The 18,056-nt window shown below is 32.0% G+C and overlaps 2 protein-coding genes across 2 annotated transcripts; both read left to right on the top strand.

Moving 5' to 3' along the window:
- The first annotated feature begins 281 nt into the window (after positions 1 to 281).
- Positions 282 to 3,489, top strand: LOC115976161 (probable caffeoyl-CoA O-methyltransferase At4g26220). The gene is made up of 6 exons (XM_031097303.1): positions 282 to 549; positions 1,765 to 1,849; positions 1,974 to 2,053; positions 2,487 to 2,631; positions 2,706 to 2,837; positions 2,954 to 3,489. The coding sequence occupies exons 2-6, from the start codon at positions 1,781 to 1,783 to the stop codon at positions 3,242 to 3,244; spliced, it is 717 nt and encodes a 238-aa protein (XP_030953163.1). The 5' UTR covers positions 282 to 549; positions 1,765 to 1,780; the 3' UTR covers positions 3,245 to 3,489.
- Positions 3,490 to 7,401: 3,912 nt separating this feature from the next.
- On the top strand, positions 7,402 to 10,580 carry LOC115976162 (probable caffeoyl-CoA O-methyltransferase At4g26220). The gene is made up of 6 exons (XM_031097304.1): positions 7,402 to 7,554; positions 8,881 to 8,961; positions 9,060 to 9,139; positions 9,656 to 9,800; positions 9,879 to 10,010; positions 10,120 to 10,580. The coding sequence occupies exons 2-6, from the start codon at positions 8,893 to 8,895 to the stop codon at positions 10,408 to 10,410; spliced, it is 717 nt and encodes a 238-aa protein (XP_030953164.1). The 5' UTR covers positions 7,402 to 7,554; positions 8,881 to 8,892; the 3' UTR covers positions 10,411 to 10,580.
- Positions 10,581 to 18,056: the final 7,476 nt, after the last annotated feature.

The raw sequence follows: 18,056 nt of genomic DNA on the forward strand, positions 1-18,056 counted from the left end.
ACTTAAACTTAAAAGATTGAAATAAAAAGTAGTGAAACTTCGGGGTGAGTTTTGTATTTTAGCCAAAAAGAATTCATGGTAATAAATAATTCTCATTTATTTTGTTTTTTTATCGCCCCGTGAACAAAATAAAGATTTGGTTTACCTTCATATCTTTTTAACTAGAATCTTTTTTTTTATTTTAATGAGAAAATGTCACAATATCTATTAACTAAATAAAATGTGGCGATTAAAATCTCCTAGCTGTCATTGTATGATTAAAACAAAAGGAGCTGTCCAGGACAAAAAATACCGGGTAAACCAAACCAAAAAAGCAATACAATGTCTATCTCTTTATCAGGAGTAATGATTTATTGTTGTTGTGCATCCAACCATTGAAAACCCTTGTATCAACCCCAAAAACCGGTTGCTGTAGGTGGGATTCTCCATTCGATTTCAGGGTCCTGACTCCTGACTACTGAAATTCTGAATTCTGATTCAACCATTTATTTCCTTCCTCACGCCACTATCCCTTGGGTACTCTCTCCCTCATTTGCTTTACTAAATCAGGTATAACTTAATCTAAGCATGCTTCACTTCTCTATATATAATCTTCTTCTTTTTTGTGTGACATTTATTATCTTCTAAAAGTTTTGTATCTTAGATGTTTCATATGACTAATCGAAGTTAAAAGCTGCCTTCTAGAACGGATATCTATGCTTTTTGTCTGGCATACGGGCATACAATTGAATTTTGATCAATACCCTCTGTTTTGTTTTGGTTTTGGTTTTGGTTTTGGTTTTTTTTTTTGGGGGTTCCTTGTTTTTTGTTGGGCCCCTTCGGTCCAGGTCCAAGTCCAGGTAAGATACCGAGGTTGTTTCTTTTTCTTTTCTTTTTTGATACCGAGGTTGTTTCTTGAGTGAAAAAAAAGTGATGCAGTGTGTTGGAAAAGGACTTATATGACAATATTAAAATAAGAATGCCCAGGAGTCAATAAGACATGATATGCATCAATGGGTGCAAAATATTGTGTTGGAAAAGGACTAATTTCATAAAATAGTTGTAACCTATATGATGATATTAAAATTGAGACCTGAGCATCTTGCAGTGGCTGGGAATTAATTGAAATAGTTGGTTTGAATTACAATCTTGATGTTCTCCAAAAAGAGTACTGCTTGACGGGGCTGAGTAGTTGATTCAGTCCATTTTGCCAAGACAATTAACCTTTATCCCTGATGTCACATATATATATATATATATATATGTGTACACTTTGAGATTTTCTATGACAGGCTTTATTGTGGACAAGACAAACACCCTGAAGGTTAGACAATAGACACTAAAGAAGGGAAGAGAAATGAATTATTTCATGTTGTTTGGTTATGTAGAGATAATGGAAGGAAACTAGAGATAAGAAAAGATACATTTGTTAACTTTTCCTTCTCGTCAATTTTTTTAGAGAAAATTTTAGTTGACTTGACCAGTGAATTTTTGAACAATTTCTTCCATCTTTATTTTCTTTTACCTCACTGTCGATTTTCACTTACTAGCCAAACAATGAAAAAATAAGAGAAATTAAAAATTTTCCATTGTTTTCTTTTATTCAGTGTTTAACTAAACGTAACACAGATTTGTGAAGGAGATTCACATTATTTGAGTTAGCATATATATGCAGATTTGTTAATTTTTCTCTCTTCATAAACAATACAATTGCTGGTATATCCTATCATTATTATACATTGTAAATGGTATTATTCTTATAGTGATTCCTCCTCATGACCCTAGGCCTTTATTGGAAGCAATGGAGCAAAATGCAAAAATGGTATCTAGCCCATCCAAGGGTTTATTGCAGAGTGAAGATTTGTATCAGGTACAATACCATTCTTTTGTGTGTTTGTGTGTGTGTTCATCTTTTCTTTTCTTTTCTTTTTTGATAATTTTTTTTCTTCTTTTCTTTTTTAAATTCTTAATGTCATTCTTCAACAATGTTGCAGTATATCCAGGAGACTAGTGTTTTCCCACGTGAACCAGAATTTCTCAAGGAGCTAAGGCGTGTCACTGCTAGCCACCCAAGGTAATTGTCCTTCTTTCTAACTAACTTGGTGCTTGTTCTTTCAATTACTATAGTTCTTGTATGTTCTGAAATTTATAAATGTAACTTAGTAGGTGTTTAGAAACCCCAGCGTGAAAATGAAAATTTCTGTGTGGATTCCATGTTAACTTGTTAAGCTATTTAAAATTTCTTTAATTAAGAAATGCCATGTGAATGAATGGAGCAAATTGATTCTTGTGATATTCAAATACTCCCTCAAGAAATGATGCATTTGACAATGGATGGCATGGATACGGCTAAATCATCTTACTGGTTCAGTAGTTGGCATTGAAAGAATTATTGAACTTGTTATGGTACACATTCATGAGCATGCCTTCGAAATGAGTTACTGGAGACTTTCAAGTATCTTTTATCTCACAGCATTCAGAAAATTAATTAGCTTGTCGTTTTCTAGGGCTATGATGGCTACCTCACCAGATGCCGGTCAGATGATGGCCATGCTGTTGAAGCTAGTAAACGCGAAAAAGACTATTGAAGTTGGAGTTTTCACGGGATACTCTCTACTCCTCACTGCCCTTACAATTCCAGAGGATGGCAAGGTCTGTAATGGACAATCTTATGTATCTTCTACTTATCTATTAAATTACTTATGGTTTCTTGTAGATTACTGCAGATTATAGCTATAGATGTAAATCGGGACCCTTTTGATATTGGGTTGCCGGTAATTAAGAAAGCTGGTGTTGCTGACAAAATTGATTTCATTGAGTCTGAGGCGTTACCTGTTCTTGATCAGCTATTACAGAATGTAAGGATTGCTTCCTCTTATTATTATTAATCTTCTTCCATGCTTGCCACAATAAGGTCTTCATGTTTCTTTTTCTTTATTTCTTTTTTTCACTGCGGGGGATGGGGCTTATGCAGCATGAAAATGAAGGGAGTTTCGACTTTGCTTTTGTCGATGCTGACAAGGTCAATTATTGGAACTACCATGAGAGGCTGATGAAATTGTTAAAGGTGGGTGGGGTAGCTGTCTATGATAACACACTTTGGGGAGGGTCAGTTGCAATGCCTGTTGCATTGGTTCCAGAGTTCATGAAACCCGGCAGACAGTTGACAATTGAGCTTAATAAATTACTTGCAGCTGATCAGCGAGTCCAAATTTCACACGCTTCAGTGGGTGATGGTATCACAATCTGCAGGCGTCTCTACTGAATTACTGCTTGGATTTAATCTGTATTTTACTTTGTTTTCTTTTCTCTATAGAAAGGAAATGCATGAGAACAAACTAAGCAGCATCACAAGTATTTATTTCTTTACTTGTTTTATGAGCTGGAATGTAAAATTCACCCGAAGTAGCCAGCATAGATTATTACTTCATTGCATATTACTTATCATATGTAACTGTTTGCAACTTTGAATCAGAAGATGCTGATGTTGCTAAGATACAGATTGCTTCACCCATTTCTTCCATATCAACAAAAGAATGTTGACACTATCAATGGCTCCAAGGGCTCCTTTGGTCCCCACGGGCACCTATCTGCTGAGAGCAGTTTTTTATGTTAAGGTTTTATCAACATATACGTGTGACGGTGTGAGTGAAGTCCTACGCTAAAAAATAATGATAAAAGTAAATGATTAATATAACATAATTGGGCCCAAAATCATAGGCTTAAGTTTTGGGGTTAAATGATGTTATTATATGTTATATTAACTACTCAATAGGTATGGGTGTAAATTCGAGTTAACATATCAGGTTCATATCGTGTCAAGGTAGGGATATTCGACTAAATAGCTCAACTTGAACCCGACCTATTTAATAATCGTGTCATGATCCTTCAACTCTAACCCGACCTGTTAATAAAGTGAGTTGACCTGACCCAACCCACTTGACACGCTTAATAAACGGGTCGTGTTGGGTTGACACATAACACGAATATAACACAAACCATTTTAACCTATATAATATTAAATATAACATCTATCTAAAAATATTTTTTTTTTATATCCCAAAAGTAGTGCATACACTTCAAGTCTTCAACCCACATTCAAAATAACATAGTTCAACAAAAATATAACATCTATTTAGAAATAAGTTCTTTACACCCTAAAAGAAATGCATACACTTCAACCCAAATTCAAAATAACATAGTTCAACAAAAATTTAATATCCTCAGGGTTTGTAAAGTTTCAATTTCCAATTATATCTCTTGTAAGTTTTTGTAATTACTCACTTTTCTTTTTAAATTTAAAATATAGGTTGGATATAAAAAGTATTTGACAAATCTAAAATAAAATGAATATTTATTTGTTATACTAGTTGTATTAAATGAGTTATTTCGGATTGACACAAATAAATTTACGTGTCAAACATGTCTATTGTGGGTTACACGAGTTGATCCGCTTATAACATGTTTCTTATCATGTCGCTATTGTGTCGCTTTCAGGTTAACCCGTTTATGACCCAAACTTGCTAAAGCTCATTCCTAACTCGCAAAAACCCATGTCATGTTCACGAGTTGGGTCGAACATTGACACCCCTATCAATAGAAGTTATTCCAAGATTTTCTCTCCCCAACATTCTCACTTGTTTTTAACCGATTTGGAGCTATTTTCCTCCAATATACTATATGACAATTAAAGAGACTATCCATATGTAGTTTTAATCACATGAATTTTTTTAATGAGTTATATGACTTATATATATATATATATGCAAAGTTTAGAGAAAATATAACTATATTTTACAATTAAAGTCCAATTTTGCGCCATGTGGCTTAAATTATTTATTTTTAGAGTTTTATTTCTTAATTTTGGAGTCAAATGTGAAACCACATCATAAATATCCATCCAAGTGAGTTATTGTATACAAAAACCAAAGTATCTAGAATTAATGAACATAAAAATAAATAAATAAAATTGAAATTGGATAATTTACATTTTCTACTTAATAATATTCTTACAATACTTCTTAAAGAGTTTTAAAAAAATTATAAGAATGACTATCAATAATATTTAAATTATATAGGTAAGAATTATACTATGCATCTTAATATATATCTTTTAAGTAATTCTATGCATATGCATGGGGTTACAAACTAATTTAAATAATACATAATGATGATCTTGTAAATTGTCATGTTGTAGGTCGGTGGAAATTCCTCCAAACTATTTGAGGTACACTGTCTATTTTTTGTAGTTTCTTTTACCTGAATAAGCCTGAGGATCATTCTCATTATTTTCTCCCCTTTTTTTATCACAATGAGAATATGCCTTCTTGCCTTATATGACAAGTTAAAGATGTGTGTGTCATGCCAGTGAGGTGCGATCCCTCTTGCTGTTTTTTATATATTTATAATCCCACTACTTGAAAAGGAAGAGAGGAGGAATGTTCTAGTGAGGTGCGATCCCTCTTGCTGTTTTTTATATATTTAGAGCATTCTCATCAGTTCTCTCATAAAAAATGTCATTTTGACACACTAAAAATCTATTTTATTATTTTAATACATCATTTTATAACATATCATTTATCAGATGTTCTATACTATAATTCTATACATTAAAATAATATTTACTACACATTAAAATAATATTTACTATACATTAAAATAATATATTAAAATAATAGAGAGAGACATCTGATAGGAGGAGAGAGAAAAAACAAATTAAATAAGCCAAATAGTGTTTTGGCATGGCTGTCCATACCGTCTTATATTTGAGACAGTACTGTAGCTATGTCTCAAATTTTTGAGATTTAGAAGAGCTAATGAGGAATAGTTTTTGGTGTTTGATGTGCCAAATGCCAAATATTTGGCATTTGACACACCTGATGAGAGTGTTCTTATAATCCCACTACTTGAAAAGGAAAAGAGGAGGAAGAGAACATTCCTCCTCTCTTCCTTTTCAAGTAGTGGGATTATATTTGGCATTTGACACACCTATGAGAGTGTTCTTATAATCCCACTACTTGAAAAGGAAAAGAGGAGGAAGAGAACATTCCTCCTCTCTTCCTTTCTCTTCCTCCTCTCTTCCTTTTCAAGTAGTGGGATTTGATTCCATTGTCCTTGACAAAGAAGTCCTTACTCCAACAGTCTATAATTTTATCAAATTATTGCTCTTTCCCCAAAGGCAGAAGATAAGTTCTTTCCAAAGTGCAATTCCTTCCCTTATCCTATCATTTAAACATGACTACAAAAATCAATAAGTCTAGAATTTTTTTTTCACAAAATTATTCACAATCATTGAAGTGGGGAGTTGTAACTAGTAGACAATAAAGTGGTGTTAGTAATAAGCCTAAATGATAATTAATAATATCTTGACAATTCATTGATTGTGAAATTTTTTTGTAAAAAAAAGTGTACCCATTACTCACAATTATTACAAGCAAGTTGACGCAAAACACAAAAGCATCTTTAAATACTTGTTATATAAGTCTGTAACCCATACAATTCATATGAAAGTTTAACATAATATGATTTTTTTTTTTTTTTTGTCTAAATATGAAATTTGATAATTATTAATATTGGAAAAACTAAATTAAATGATGATCCACATGTCAAAAGAGGAACTAGTCCAATAACACTTGAGAAACAATTGCATATGATTGTCACATAACAAAGGAGTAGGCAAAGCATTACACATCTCTATGCTGCCCAATTCTTCCAGTTCCAAGGCCATTTTCTTTTTCGAACCGATTAAATTGCACAGTACACCATTGTGGATAAGGATGTAAACGAGCTGAACTCGAACTTATAAACAAACTAGATTAAATTTTCAAGTTTGGTTTATTTTATTGTTGAACAAACTCAAGATTGTTCACAAGCCCCTTGATTAACTTATTTTTTTTCTCATAGATAATAAACATCATAGCTATTTTTTTATCCTTTTTCACTAATCTATGCTAATAATTAATAAATGGATTGTAGTTGAAATTATATATTACTTTAGCTAGAATGATTTTTGTTATGAACTTATAAAAAATAGATAACCAATATTGTATCGTTTATATTTGAGTTTGACTTATTTAATTATCAAGCCTAAATATTGACTTGAGCTTGGCTTATTTGTTAAATAAATAAATAAATATAAATAAGTGTTTTTTCAAGCTGACATGGCATTTTTGTAAATCGGAATTTCATTGGACAGATTTTTCATCTAATTTTCGGACAATGGCCATTAAAGTTAACATCATCAAGATGAACAGTAGAGTGTAAATGACTAGATTTGTTACAAATTGGGTAATAGTTGTAACTTTTTATAGCTTGGGGGTGTAAAAAGTAAAAACACAAGTATCCCTATAGTTGAGATGTCTTTTTGCAAATAACTGTAAATAGTAACTGTGTTTCACTTTTTTGAATTTTTCTAACTTGCAGTCTCCGCCAGCACTCACGACTCATTGACCGTTTGACACGTGAACCACTTTCCCTTATGAAGGTGTAGGAAGTTGCAATGAAAAACTGTGTGGCGCTTGTGGAAGCCCAATTCAGTTCCTGATTCAACCATTTTTTTCACACCGTAATCCATTGGTACTCTCTCTAACTTTTTTCAAAATAATTCTGCAGCATTCACTTCGCTTAGAACTTTTTCTTTTTGTGTTTTTTGGATAGTTTAGAACTATATAATTTCTATGTATCTTTTGTGGGTAGGTGTGATTATTTTCTATAGTTTCCTTTATTATGGTTAATCTAATCCCTTCCCATGTTAAAGGTAGCCTTCTAAAATGACCATGTATGATTTTTTTTTTTTTTTTTTCCTTGGTGTATGGACATAGAAATCGAATTTTGATTTATACCCTCTGTTTTTGTTAGGCCCCTTTGGTTAAGTGAAATACCAAGATTGGTTTTTTGAGTGTTTTGATGCACTTACAAGAAATATAAATCATAATGTTTGGTTTAAAATAAATATAAAGAGGATAATATAACAGACTAATGTGAGATTATAACACGTGTTAAGGTGCAAAACATTGTGATGGAAATAACTAATTTGAGAAGATAGTTGTAGCCTAAATGATGATGTTTTATAACTGATCAGTACTAAAGACCTAGGAATTTTGCAAAGACTGGGGATTAATCGTTTACGGACTCTGGTAATTGAATTTGTTTTTCTTACAACAAGTGGGGGAGAAGGGATTCAAACACAGATTCTCTTTCATAGGAAAACCAGACAGTGTCATTGAGCCACAAGGCTTTTGGAACCTCTGGTAATTGAACTTATTGGTTTGATTTGTATTCTTCATGTTAGTATACAAGACTACTGCTTGATGTGGTTAATGGAGTTGATTCAGTCCAATTTTCTAGGATAATCAACCTTTACCCTTGATGTCATATATACTCTGCCCTGTTTGTTTAGTTTCTATGAGAGAAAATGAACAATGGAAAATAAGAGAGAGGAAAAGAATAGAATTATTTTATGCTGTTTGGTTGTGTAGAGAAAATGCAAGTAAACTAGACAGAAGAAAAAAAAAATTGGTAACTTTTCTTCTTGTTACTAACTTTCTATTAAAATATCATCTATCTTTGGAGGGATAATTTTAGTTACATGAGGAAAATTTTGAATCTTTTCTATTTCCTCACTATTTACTAACCAAACGATGAAAATAGGAGAAACTCAAAAAAATTTATTCTTTTGTTTTCTTAGTGGCAAACCAAACATAGTATTAGTATAAGTCTGTGAAGAAGATTTATGTGTATAAAAAGGCCCCTCTTTTTTTTTTCATGAGATTAAGATATATATGCAGTTATGTTTTCTCTCTTCATAAACAATGAAATTGCTGGCCCGCTGGAATATTATAACCCTTGTCCATTTTTGAATGATATCATTCTTTAGTTATTCTTCTTCATTAAAATATGCAGTAAGTAGAAGCAATGGAGCAAAATGTGGAAAACGTACGTGCTCCTCCCAAGGGTTTGTTACAGAGTGATGATTTGTATCAGGTACTATATCATTCTCTCTTTTTATTTTTTTATTTTTTTATTTTTTGTTCAGCTTTTCTTGATTAAATTCGCAATTTCGTTATTCAATGATGCTGCAGTATATCCTGGAGACTAGTGTTTACCCACGTGAGCCAGAATTTCTCAAGGAGCTAAGGCATGTCACTGCTAGTCATCCAAGGTAATTGTTCTTCTTTGTAAATTGTAACTAACTGGCTAGCTCTTTCGTGTACTCTTGTCAAGGTAATTTTTTTGGTGTTTAGAAACATCAACAAGAAATGCAACTTCTGCATGTTCCTTTGATAGAGAAAACCAAAAGAGGAAAGATAAACAAAAGGTGCAATTAGAAGTTAATTATCTTGAAATGACTTCAGGTATAAATGGATACATGTAACTTATCAAATTAAGATTTCTAGAATTATGAATTCCATGGAAGGAAACAGAAAAAATTAGTTCATGTGGTATTTGAATACCACCTTAAGAATTGGTGCACAACACAATCGATGACAGGCATATTGTAAATCATCTAACTGATTCAGTACTTGGTGCTAAAGAAATACTGAAGTTGTTTGTATCAACCAACCATTACTGATTTTAAACTGACTTAGCGGGGACTTTCAAGTTTCTTTTTTCTATTTTTTTCTTTTTTTTAATGTCTCTTAGCATTCAGAAAGATAATTAGCTTGTCATTTCCTAGGGCAATGATGGCTACTGCACCAGATGCAGGCCAGTTGATGGCCATGTTGTTGAATCTAGTAAATGCAAAAATGACAGTTGAAGTTGGAGTCTTCACAGGATACTCTCTTCTCCTCACTGCTCTTACAATTCCAGAGGATGGCAAGGTCTGTAATGGATATTCTTCAGTGAGAGCCTTATACTTATCTATTAAACTACTTATGGTTTGCCATATAAAACTGCAGATCATAGCCATAGATGTAAATCGGGAGACATTTGAGATTGGGTTGCCAATAATTAAGAAAGCTGGTGTCGCAGACAAAATTGATTTCATTGAGTCTGAGGCTTTACCAGTTCTTGATCAGCTATTACAGAATGTAAGGAGGAACTTTCTCTTATTATTAGTCTTCTTTCATGTTTTCCACAATGAGCTTGTCATGTTTCTTTTTCTGTCTTTCTTTTTATGGCTGCGTGGGGGATATGCAGCATGAAAATGAAGGGAGTTTCGACTTTGCTTTTGTTGATGCTGACAAGGTTAGTTACCAGAACTACCATGAGAGGCTGATGAAACTGTTAAAGGTGAATGGCCTAGTTGTCTATGACAACACACTCCGGAAAGGATTTGTTGCAATGCCTGAAGCGTTGGTTCCAGAGCACAGGAGACAGGACAGAGAGATTTCAATTGAGTTTAACAAATTTCTTGCAGCTGATCCTCGCATCCAAATTTCACATGCTTCAGTGGGTGATGGCATCACAATCTGTAGGCGTCTCTACTAAATGACTTCTTGAAACTTCTCTGCATTTTACTTGCTTTATGAGGTTGAACGTAAATGCTCCTGAACTACCTCGCTTAGATTATTAGTCCTTAAGATGGTATATGAGTAATTTGGTTTTGATTGTAAATTGAGTTTGAATGTCACATGATTTTGGAATCACCTTAAGTTGGGGTTGCTAAAAAACAGATGGCTCAGTCACTTATTCCTCCTTATTTACAAAAAGAAATGTTGACAATTTCTCTTTTTTTTTTTTTTTTTGGGTGAATAAGGTGATATTATTTATAATTAAAAAAAAAAAAAATCAAACAATTACAGCTCAAAACCCCAACACTGGCAGCAGGGCTGCCAACGGGAAGCAAACAAAGAAAACTCCCAAAACAACACAACACAATACAAACCCAACCCTGCTCAAGCCTAGCCTATAATGATCCAATATTTCACCTGGATTCTCAGCATAGTAGAGAGGCTTGTATCACTGGCAGAAACCTTTGCATGGACGTATGCCCTAGTTCATCATCTTACATCATTCAAAATGACTTTTACCAATTGATCCTCTAAAATAAAAAAGTTACACATTTTTTATACCATAGATTTCTAAAAGCTCTAACGGTTAAAAAAAAACACTATTATCCGTATCATCATTAAATATTTATTGTTTTCCACCTCATTAAAGGAGGAATAAGTGTATGAAGCCTTTTGTTTTTTTTTTTTTTTTGTCCATATGAGTTTGAATGTCACACGAATAGCACTATATCATTAGAACAAAAGCAGATGGCCAAGGTATGTGGCATATCTGAGATCAAAACGCGTTTTATATGTAATTGAATATTAGTTTCTAGTGTGTTTAAGTAGTACAAAAGTGATTAACAAGTGGTATTATTGAAGACATAAGACTGCTCAAGAAACTACACAAGAAAAGCTAAAACTATAAATCTCAACACTTGCTCGATACCTGTTGATCTATCGAGATTTTAATGAACCTTGATACTTGCTCAACACCTCTCGATCTATCGAGCCTCGTGTAACTTGAATGTAAAATTCAGTTTTTGGCCCATGATGACTTGGCCTTCTAGGGATTCGTGTACTAGGGTTCCAGAACATATAAAAGACATATTTTAAAGCCGCCATCAGAGAGACAAAGAGACTCATGCATAACAGGAGTTGCTGCAACGTTTATGCACCTAGGGCTTTGTGCGAAGCTACTTCCAATTCATCCGAGCATGGATTGAAGAACTCTGTAAAGTTACAACAATCAAAAAGGTTGTTTTGGAGTTAGTCACGGATAGGGAGATTCATGCAAAGAAGAAATCTTCTACAAGATCAAGTTCAATTGGGGATTATAGCTGAGACTGGTATAGCTCAATAGGTTCTATTATAAGTAGGTACTTCAGGATAGGCATGTAGGGTAAGATCCCTTGTACTTATAGCTGGTTTTTCTTGTTAGAGCACGTTTGGTAGACTGGAACGGTAATTACATAGGAATAGGAATAGATATTACAAGGAATACAAAATGCTATAATGTAATGCTTATTACTATTCACTAGTCATAGACCCACACATTGCGTGTGATAATTTTTTTGATAAAATACTATTTTAGTCCCTAGACTTTATAAAGAGTTTTTTTTTTTATAAAAAAAAAAATATATATATATATATATATATAGTTTTATCATATTTTTCATAATCTTGTCTATAACGTTTTTTTTTTACCATTATCATATATTTATTGGTTGATGATTTGCATAACATAGACATTTTTAAATAAAAGGTAGAACTAGTCATTAAATTTTCTTAAGTCATGGTGTGTGTGTGTGTGTGTATAAAATTTCCCTAGTTAGAGTTTGATTAGTTTTAAGTTTAAATTTTTTATTATTATATTTAATTGTTGATTAATTATTTAATTAAGTGAATGTAATGGTTGATTTTATTGCACTATATAGTTTTCAATGTCCTCTGTATAGTCATCTCTATTTTATTTCTTACTCCTCTTGACCACCTTTTTATTTTCCAAATAATGGTTATTAATTGACATTTGATTTCATTTCTTTTTTTCTTCCTTCATTTATTCTTCATTACTTTATATGTTTCGTTGCTAGTTGTAAAATTTATGGTTACTAATAAGAAATAGATATCATGGATGGCTTAAGTAGTTATAGATGTAGTTACGTTAGTCGTAAGTCAAAGGGTTTTTTTTTTTTTTTTCAATCTAAATTTTCAAGGAATTATGAAAGGCATTTCTCTAGTTTGTTCTCAATCAATTAAGATATCCACAATATATTAAAAGAAGTAATAATGAGCCTTAAATTTTTTTTAATGTATGAAGTTGTTAGATTAGTGGTATATCAAAGGTTTTATAAAAAAAATTTAAAAATAATTCCAAGGAAATGTAAAAGGCCTTTTTTTGAAAAAATAAATTGTGACTTTTTGAATTGTAGAAATATGATTGTTTTAATTACCTTGTTTATAGATTTCATTATTAAGTTATAAACATCTAAATTAAAGTAGATGAATATGCAAATGCAAAATTATATGTAAAGTTACAACTACACAAGATCAATATGTATAGATAATTTTTTTTTTTTTTTATTCATGAATCATTATTTCATTGTTTACTTATAAATATCTAAATCATTTTTTTTTTTTTGAAAAAATATCTAAATTAAAATAGATGAATATATAAAAGTAAAATTATATGAAAAGTTAAAATTACGCAAGATGGACGTTTAACCACTTGTAGATGTGTGTTTTTTGAAGACTAAAAGTATACACTATTGCTTTAGTTAGAACTATATAACTATGCAAATATTGTTGCGAGTGGTTCCATCATTTGCAAATTATCAAGTTTGGTGGCCTTACAAAACAGATATTTCATTTTGCAAAAAACTTTACATGAACTCATCGTTTGTGGCAACTTTTTTTTTTTTTTCTTTTTGCCGAAACAACTTAAGAATATTAAGACTTATGTTGACACATGTGGTGGTTGTAAAACACGTCAGTGATATGAAAAATAAAAAGGTTTAAATATTTAAAAAAAAAAAACATTTTTAGTAGATTGTAATATAAAACATTTTTTTCTCAGTATTTTATGTTACTTTTCCCATAAGATCAATATTGTTAGCATCCTTTAAAAATGATACATAATATTTTTGAGAAGAACAAGAAGATGAAGCAGAGACGATGCTAACACATAATATAAAATTATTAAGTTTGCATGATTTAAATTTGTGGCAAAAAAAATATTAATGTATCTATGATAAAAGTTTGTTGAGGTCTAAAAAGTTATAACACCAAGGCCCAAAAGGAAAAAAACAAAGTGGGTGAACCTCATATAAAAGGGTTGAGCTCACCACAAGAGAAAAGGATGGCCCAAGTCCATCAAAAGAAAGATTTGAAGCCCAGAACCCACAAAAGGACAGGCCTTAGGGCCATGAAACGGAGGGAAGAAAGGAAAAAGTCCAGTCCATCAAGATCAGAAAATCAAAGAAAGTCCAGTGGGAAGAACTGGGCCGGGATACCCAGAAACTGCCAAGGGGTCGGGATCCTCAAAACATGCAACACAGTTAGGATGAGATTAAGACAATTCAAAAAGAGCACCAAGAAACACAAAGAACAAAGGACAGATACATCCTTCTCAGTCACCCAATGATGCAGAAAGGAAACAGAAGGCGTGGAGAATAACAATTCATGAACAAGGGGCTGGTACATCGGGCAACCCAGAAAGAAGAACTATAAAGAGAAGTAGCCGGGAAAACCTCCAACCTGGCAGGAATGGATTCGGCTCACCTGAAAAAAATGACAAAAGAAGGACAGTCAAAAGCTAAGTCTGAAAAAGGTAAGGATTAGAAGCCTAGAGGGAAGAGAGATTGGAGGTTAGGACACCCCAGAATGGAAAGTTAGCAAGAAACTTTTAGGGAAACAGCACTAAAAGAAGCAAACTATGAGAAACAAGGAAATGATCAGTCATCAAAATGGCTGGCACAACGTGGGCTCTGGTACCTAGGGGAGCAGAGGAAGGGAATCAATGGTATCCCGGAATTCTAGAATGACGCTATAAAAAAGAGAAGCAGCCAACATTGAAGAGGCATTCAAAAATAGTGAATCATAACAGAATTATTAAGAAAACTCTATCAAAAACTCAAAGAAAGTAGTAAAAGAAAGACGAATATCGTCCGGTATCTCAAAACAACCATTATAGAACATACTTGGATTCAAAGGGATTCAAACTTTGCAAGTTTTAGAGGTTTAGATAGCCATCTAAGTTTGTAATTTTTGAGCTTATTTAAACCTTGTAATACGGCTTAGTGAGCACATTGTGATTTATAACTAAAGAAAGTAATGAAACATTTCTTAGTGTTTTAAGGATCCTTAACGATATATTCGTTCCTCTCTTTATTACATTGTTCCTTTATTGTTTCTTGTTGTTCAATACATATATATTCTTGCTAGTATGTACGTATTGCAAGATTTTTGCTCTATGCACTACTTGGTTTTGTAAATAGCCCATTTAGCTGCAGTGAACTAAGCCCAGTCCCCTTAAAATAACAACTCAAAGGCCTAGGGTCCTTGCTTCAACTTGGGCTTGGACACTTTCCAAAAAGGACCCTCACAAATTTTTTATCTAAATGATATATAGTAGTTCATATTTTTTTAGATTTGATTCAAAAAGTTCATTCTCAATAGCCTTTTAAGTCTACAAATTGCTCAATCTATGGGCCTAGACACATTCAAAGGTTGCTATCTAAATAATAAATTATATGACCCGTTATCACGCAAATATATTGATTTCCCCAATGTATGGTAAAGGAAGACAAGTTTGTGTCTAGCCATATTCTTGATTTGTACTGCATAATGTAGTAGAATGGAGGATGTGACTGGATTTAAATATTGAATGAAATAAGTTGAGAGGAAAAAAGAGTAAAAATAAAATATATATATCAATAAACATCGAATTATCTAAGTCATTCTATGTAATATAATAACATTATATTATTATATACTATATGTATAATGCAATAAGATAATATTTAGTCAAAGAGAATATAAAAGATGATAACTTAAAACACAAAACTAAATTGCACAACCCAAAGTAGAATTCTAATTAACACAAAAATTCATCAACCTAAAGAATTGATGCAATAAAAATAAAAATTAAAAAAATCAAACAAAAAATGAAAAACAATTTGAGAGTGAGAGAGAGAGAGGTAACATTTTTTGTGTGAGAAAACTATGGATAGAATGAAAAAGAAAATGTCAAATTTATAGTAAGATGTTGAGAATAAGAAGAGTCAAAATAAAGGAAGATAAAAAAAGTAGAGAAAGAATGATATCAAGGTAGAAAGTAGTGGGGAGATGAAGAGTTAAAAGATAGGAAGAGTTTTGGAAAATTAATAATAAAAATAATGCTTAAAAGATATTTTAATTTTTAAATAATGGAGTTTTTAAGTCACCTTAAATGAGAAAATGTTTTAAAAAATATATAAGTAAAATTGGAAACAAAAAATGATGATGTGGTTGCTGATGTGGCTCAACGTGAGCGTAGCAACATCAAATATTACACTTCAACTTTTAGTAATATATAGATTTGTTTGGTGACAATATAATAATAGAACCCTAAAGACAATGGAATGAAAACATTTTAAATCAAACTTAAGATATATTTTAGGAAATATCTTACTCATATAATTATATTTCCTAAAAAATAATATTTTTTAAATTTAAAAGAGAGATTAGTTATTTTTTATGATTTTTTATATTCATAATTGTTATGTGCATATAGAAAGTTTGTTTATTTAGAAATATATTAATTGTAGAAATTAATACACCTACTAAAGAATAGCTATTACAACCCTTTTGGAGATGAATAGTTATTCCTTATTTTAAAGAATAACTATTCATAAGGAATAACCATTCTCTGTAATAAAAACAGAGGCGGAGCTAGGGGGGGTCGAGAGGGGGCAATTGCCCCCCCTGACCTCACCCAAACCCCACCCCCTTAATATATATATATATATATATATATCTTTTAGATTTAGTCTTGCTTTATATATGTTTCTCTTTGCTCTAAGCTTATGGTCTTCAACTCTGCATGTAATTGTGCTACGGGGCTGTCACTCTTGGCTCCACTTTTAATACACTTTTTTTGGCCGGTGATTAGTAAGAAGCTCCATTAACTTCGTATAATAATGACTATATATTGATTTTTTTTTTTAAATCTTTTACTTATTTGAAAAATATACTTGTAGTCACCTATGAAGTATCTTAAGTACAACAACATTTATACTAAATCTAACTTTACACATGAGGGGGGAAAAAAACTTAACACTAACATTATATTTTAATCAATTTTTTTTAATTAATTAAGTATTTTTTAATTATACTAATTAAAAAAATTGAAATTGATTTTATCTTCAGCTCTTTATTTTCATCTTGCCCCCCCTAAATTAAAATCCTAACTCTGCCACTGAATAAAAACATAGCAAAATTACTGAATAGCTAAACCATAAAAATAACTATTATATTACAATACCTATTACAGTCTACCAAACATATCCTTAGTAGATTCTTCAGGAGTGATGACTCGATATTCACTTGGTGGGGTTTTGCTAATAAGGGTTATTCTCTGTAATAAAAACATAACAAAACTACTGAATAGCTAAACTATAAGAATAACTATTACATTACAATGCCTATTACAGTCTACCAAACATACCCTTAGTAGATTCTTCAGGAGTGGTGACTCGATATTCACTTTGTGGGGTTTTGCTAACAAGGGTTTCTCATCGTGATCAAATCAACATGTCAAACTTAATTTCTACTGCACTCTATTTAGTTTAGTAATTTAATTGTGTCTTAATCTAATTTGCATGTAATTTGACCAATTAACCAACTTAGTTAATTAGATTAATTAAATAAGGTCAATCTATAACCTAACAAGCAGCAACCAAGTGCAAAGCAATAATGAGACAATCAAAACACAAATCATTAAAGATGTTACAAAGTCTTTTTGTTATAAAAAAAAAAATATGAGAATACCTTCGGTCTGGAGCTGGCAGAAAAGGGCATGTTTATGCCATCAATCAAGAGCTGCCACGTCAGACATTTAATGAGGAAGCAATACACTATCACACAGGATTATAACTCAATTAAAACTAAAATCATCAAACACGTATCAAATCAGAAGTAGAGACTTGGAGAAACAGCACCAACGCCTAACCCATTCTTGAAATACTATCTATTATCATTAAATACCATATCAAGGCTCTCTACTATTTGTCAAATTAGTTTAATTGGAAAGATTTGAACTTAAGATCTTCCCTGACCTCACTGCTCACCTTTACCATCTTAGCCAGGGCCCAAGGACCTTTCCACTATTCAATTAATTTGAGCTGTTTCTCCAGGTCTCTGCTTCTAATCTGATACATATTTGATTATTTTAGTTTTAATTGAGTTATAATCCTGTGTGATAGAGTGTACTGTTTCCTCATTAAATTTCTGACGTGGCAGCTCCTAATTGGTGGTATAAACAAGCCCTTTTGTGCCAGCTCCAGATAGAAGGTATTCTAGAAAAATATTATTTTCACACTGTTTTCCAAAGCTACCTCTAACCACTAGCCATTTTCAATATTAAAAAAAGGGACCAATTTGAAT

The sequence above is a fragment of the Quercus lobata genome, chromosome 2 (genome assembly GCF_001633185.2).
Source record: "Quercus lobata isolate SW786 chromosome 2, ValleyOak3.0 Primary Assembly, whole genome shotgun sequence".
NCBI lineage: Eukaryota > Viridiplantae > Streptophyta > Magnoliopsida > Fagales > Fagaceae > Quercus > Quercus lobata.

Coding starts and splice junctions, on each gene's coding strand:
- LOC115976161 (XM_031097303.1), top strand. CDS start 1,781: ATGGAGCAAAATGCAAAAATGGTATCTAGCCCATCCAAGGGTTTATTG. Junction 2,632..2,705: donor CAATTCCAGAGGATGGCAAG/GTCTGTAATGGA, acceptor AGATTACTGCAG/ATTATAGCTATAGATGTAAA. Junction 2,838..2,953: donor TTGATCAGCTATTACAGAAT/GTAAGGATTGCT, acceptor GGGCTTATGCAG/CATGAAAATGAAGGGAGTTT.
- LOC115976162 (XM_031097304.1), top strand. CDS start 8,893: ATGGAGCAAAATGTGGAAAACGTACGTGCTCCTCCCAAGGGTTTGTTA. Junction 9,140..9,655: donor GTCACTGCTAGTCATCCAAG/GTAATTGTTCTT, acceptor GTCATTTCCTAG/GGCAATGATGGCTACTGCAC. Junction 9,801..9,878: donor CAATTCCAGAGGATGGCAAG/GTCTGTAATGGA, acceptor ATAAAACTGCAG/ATCATAGCCATAGATGTAAA.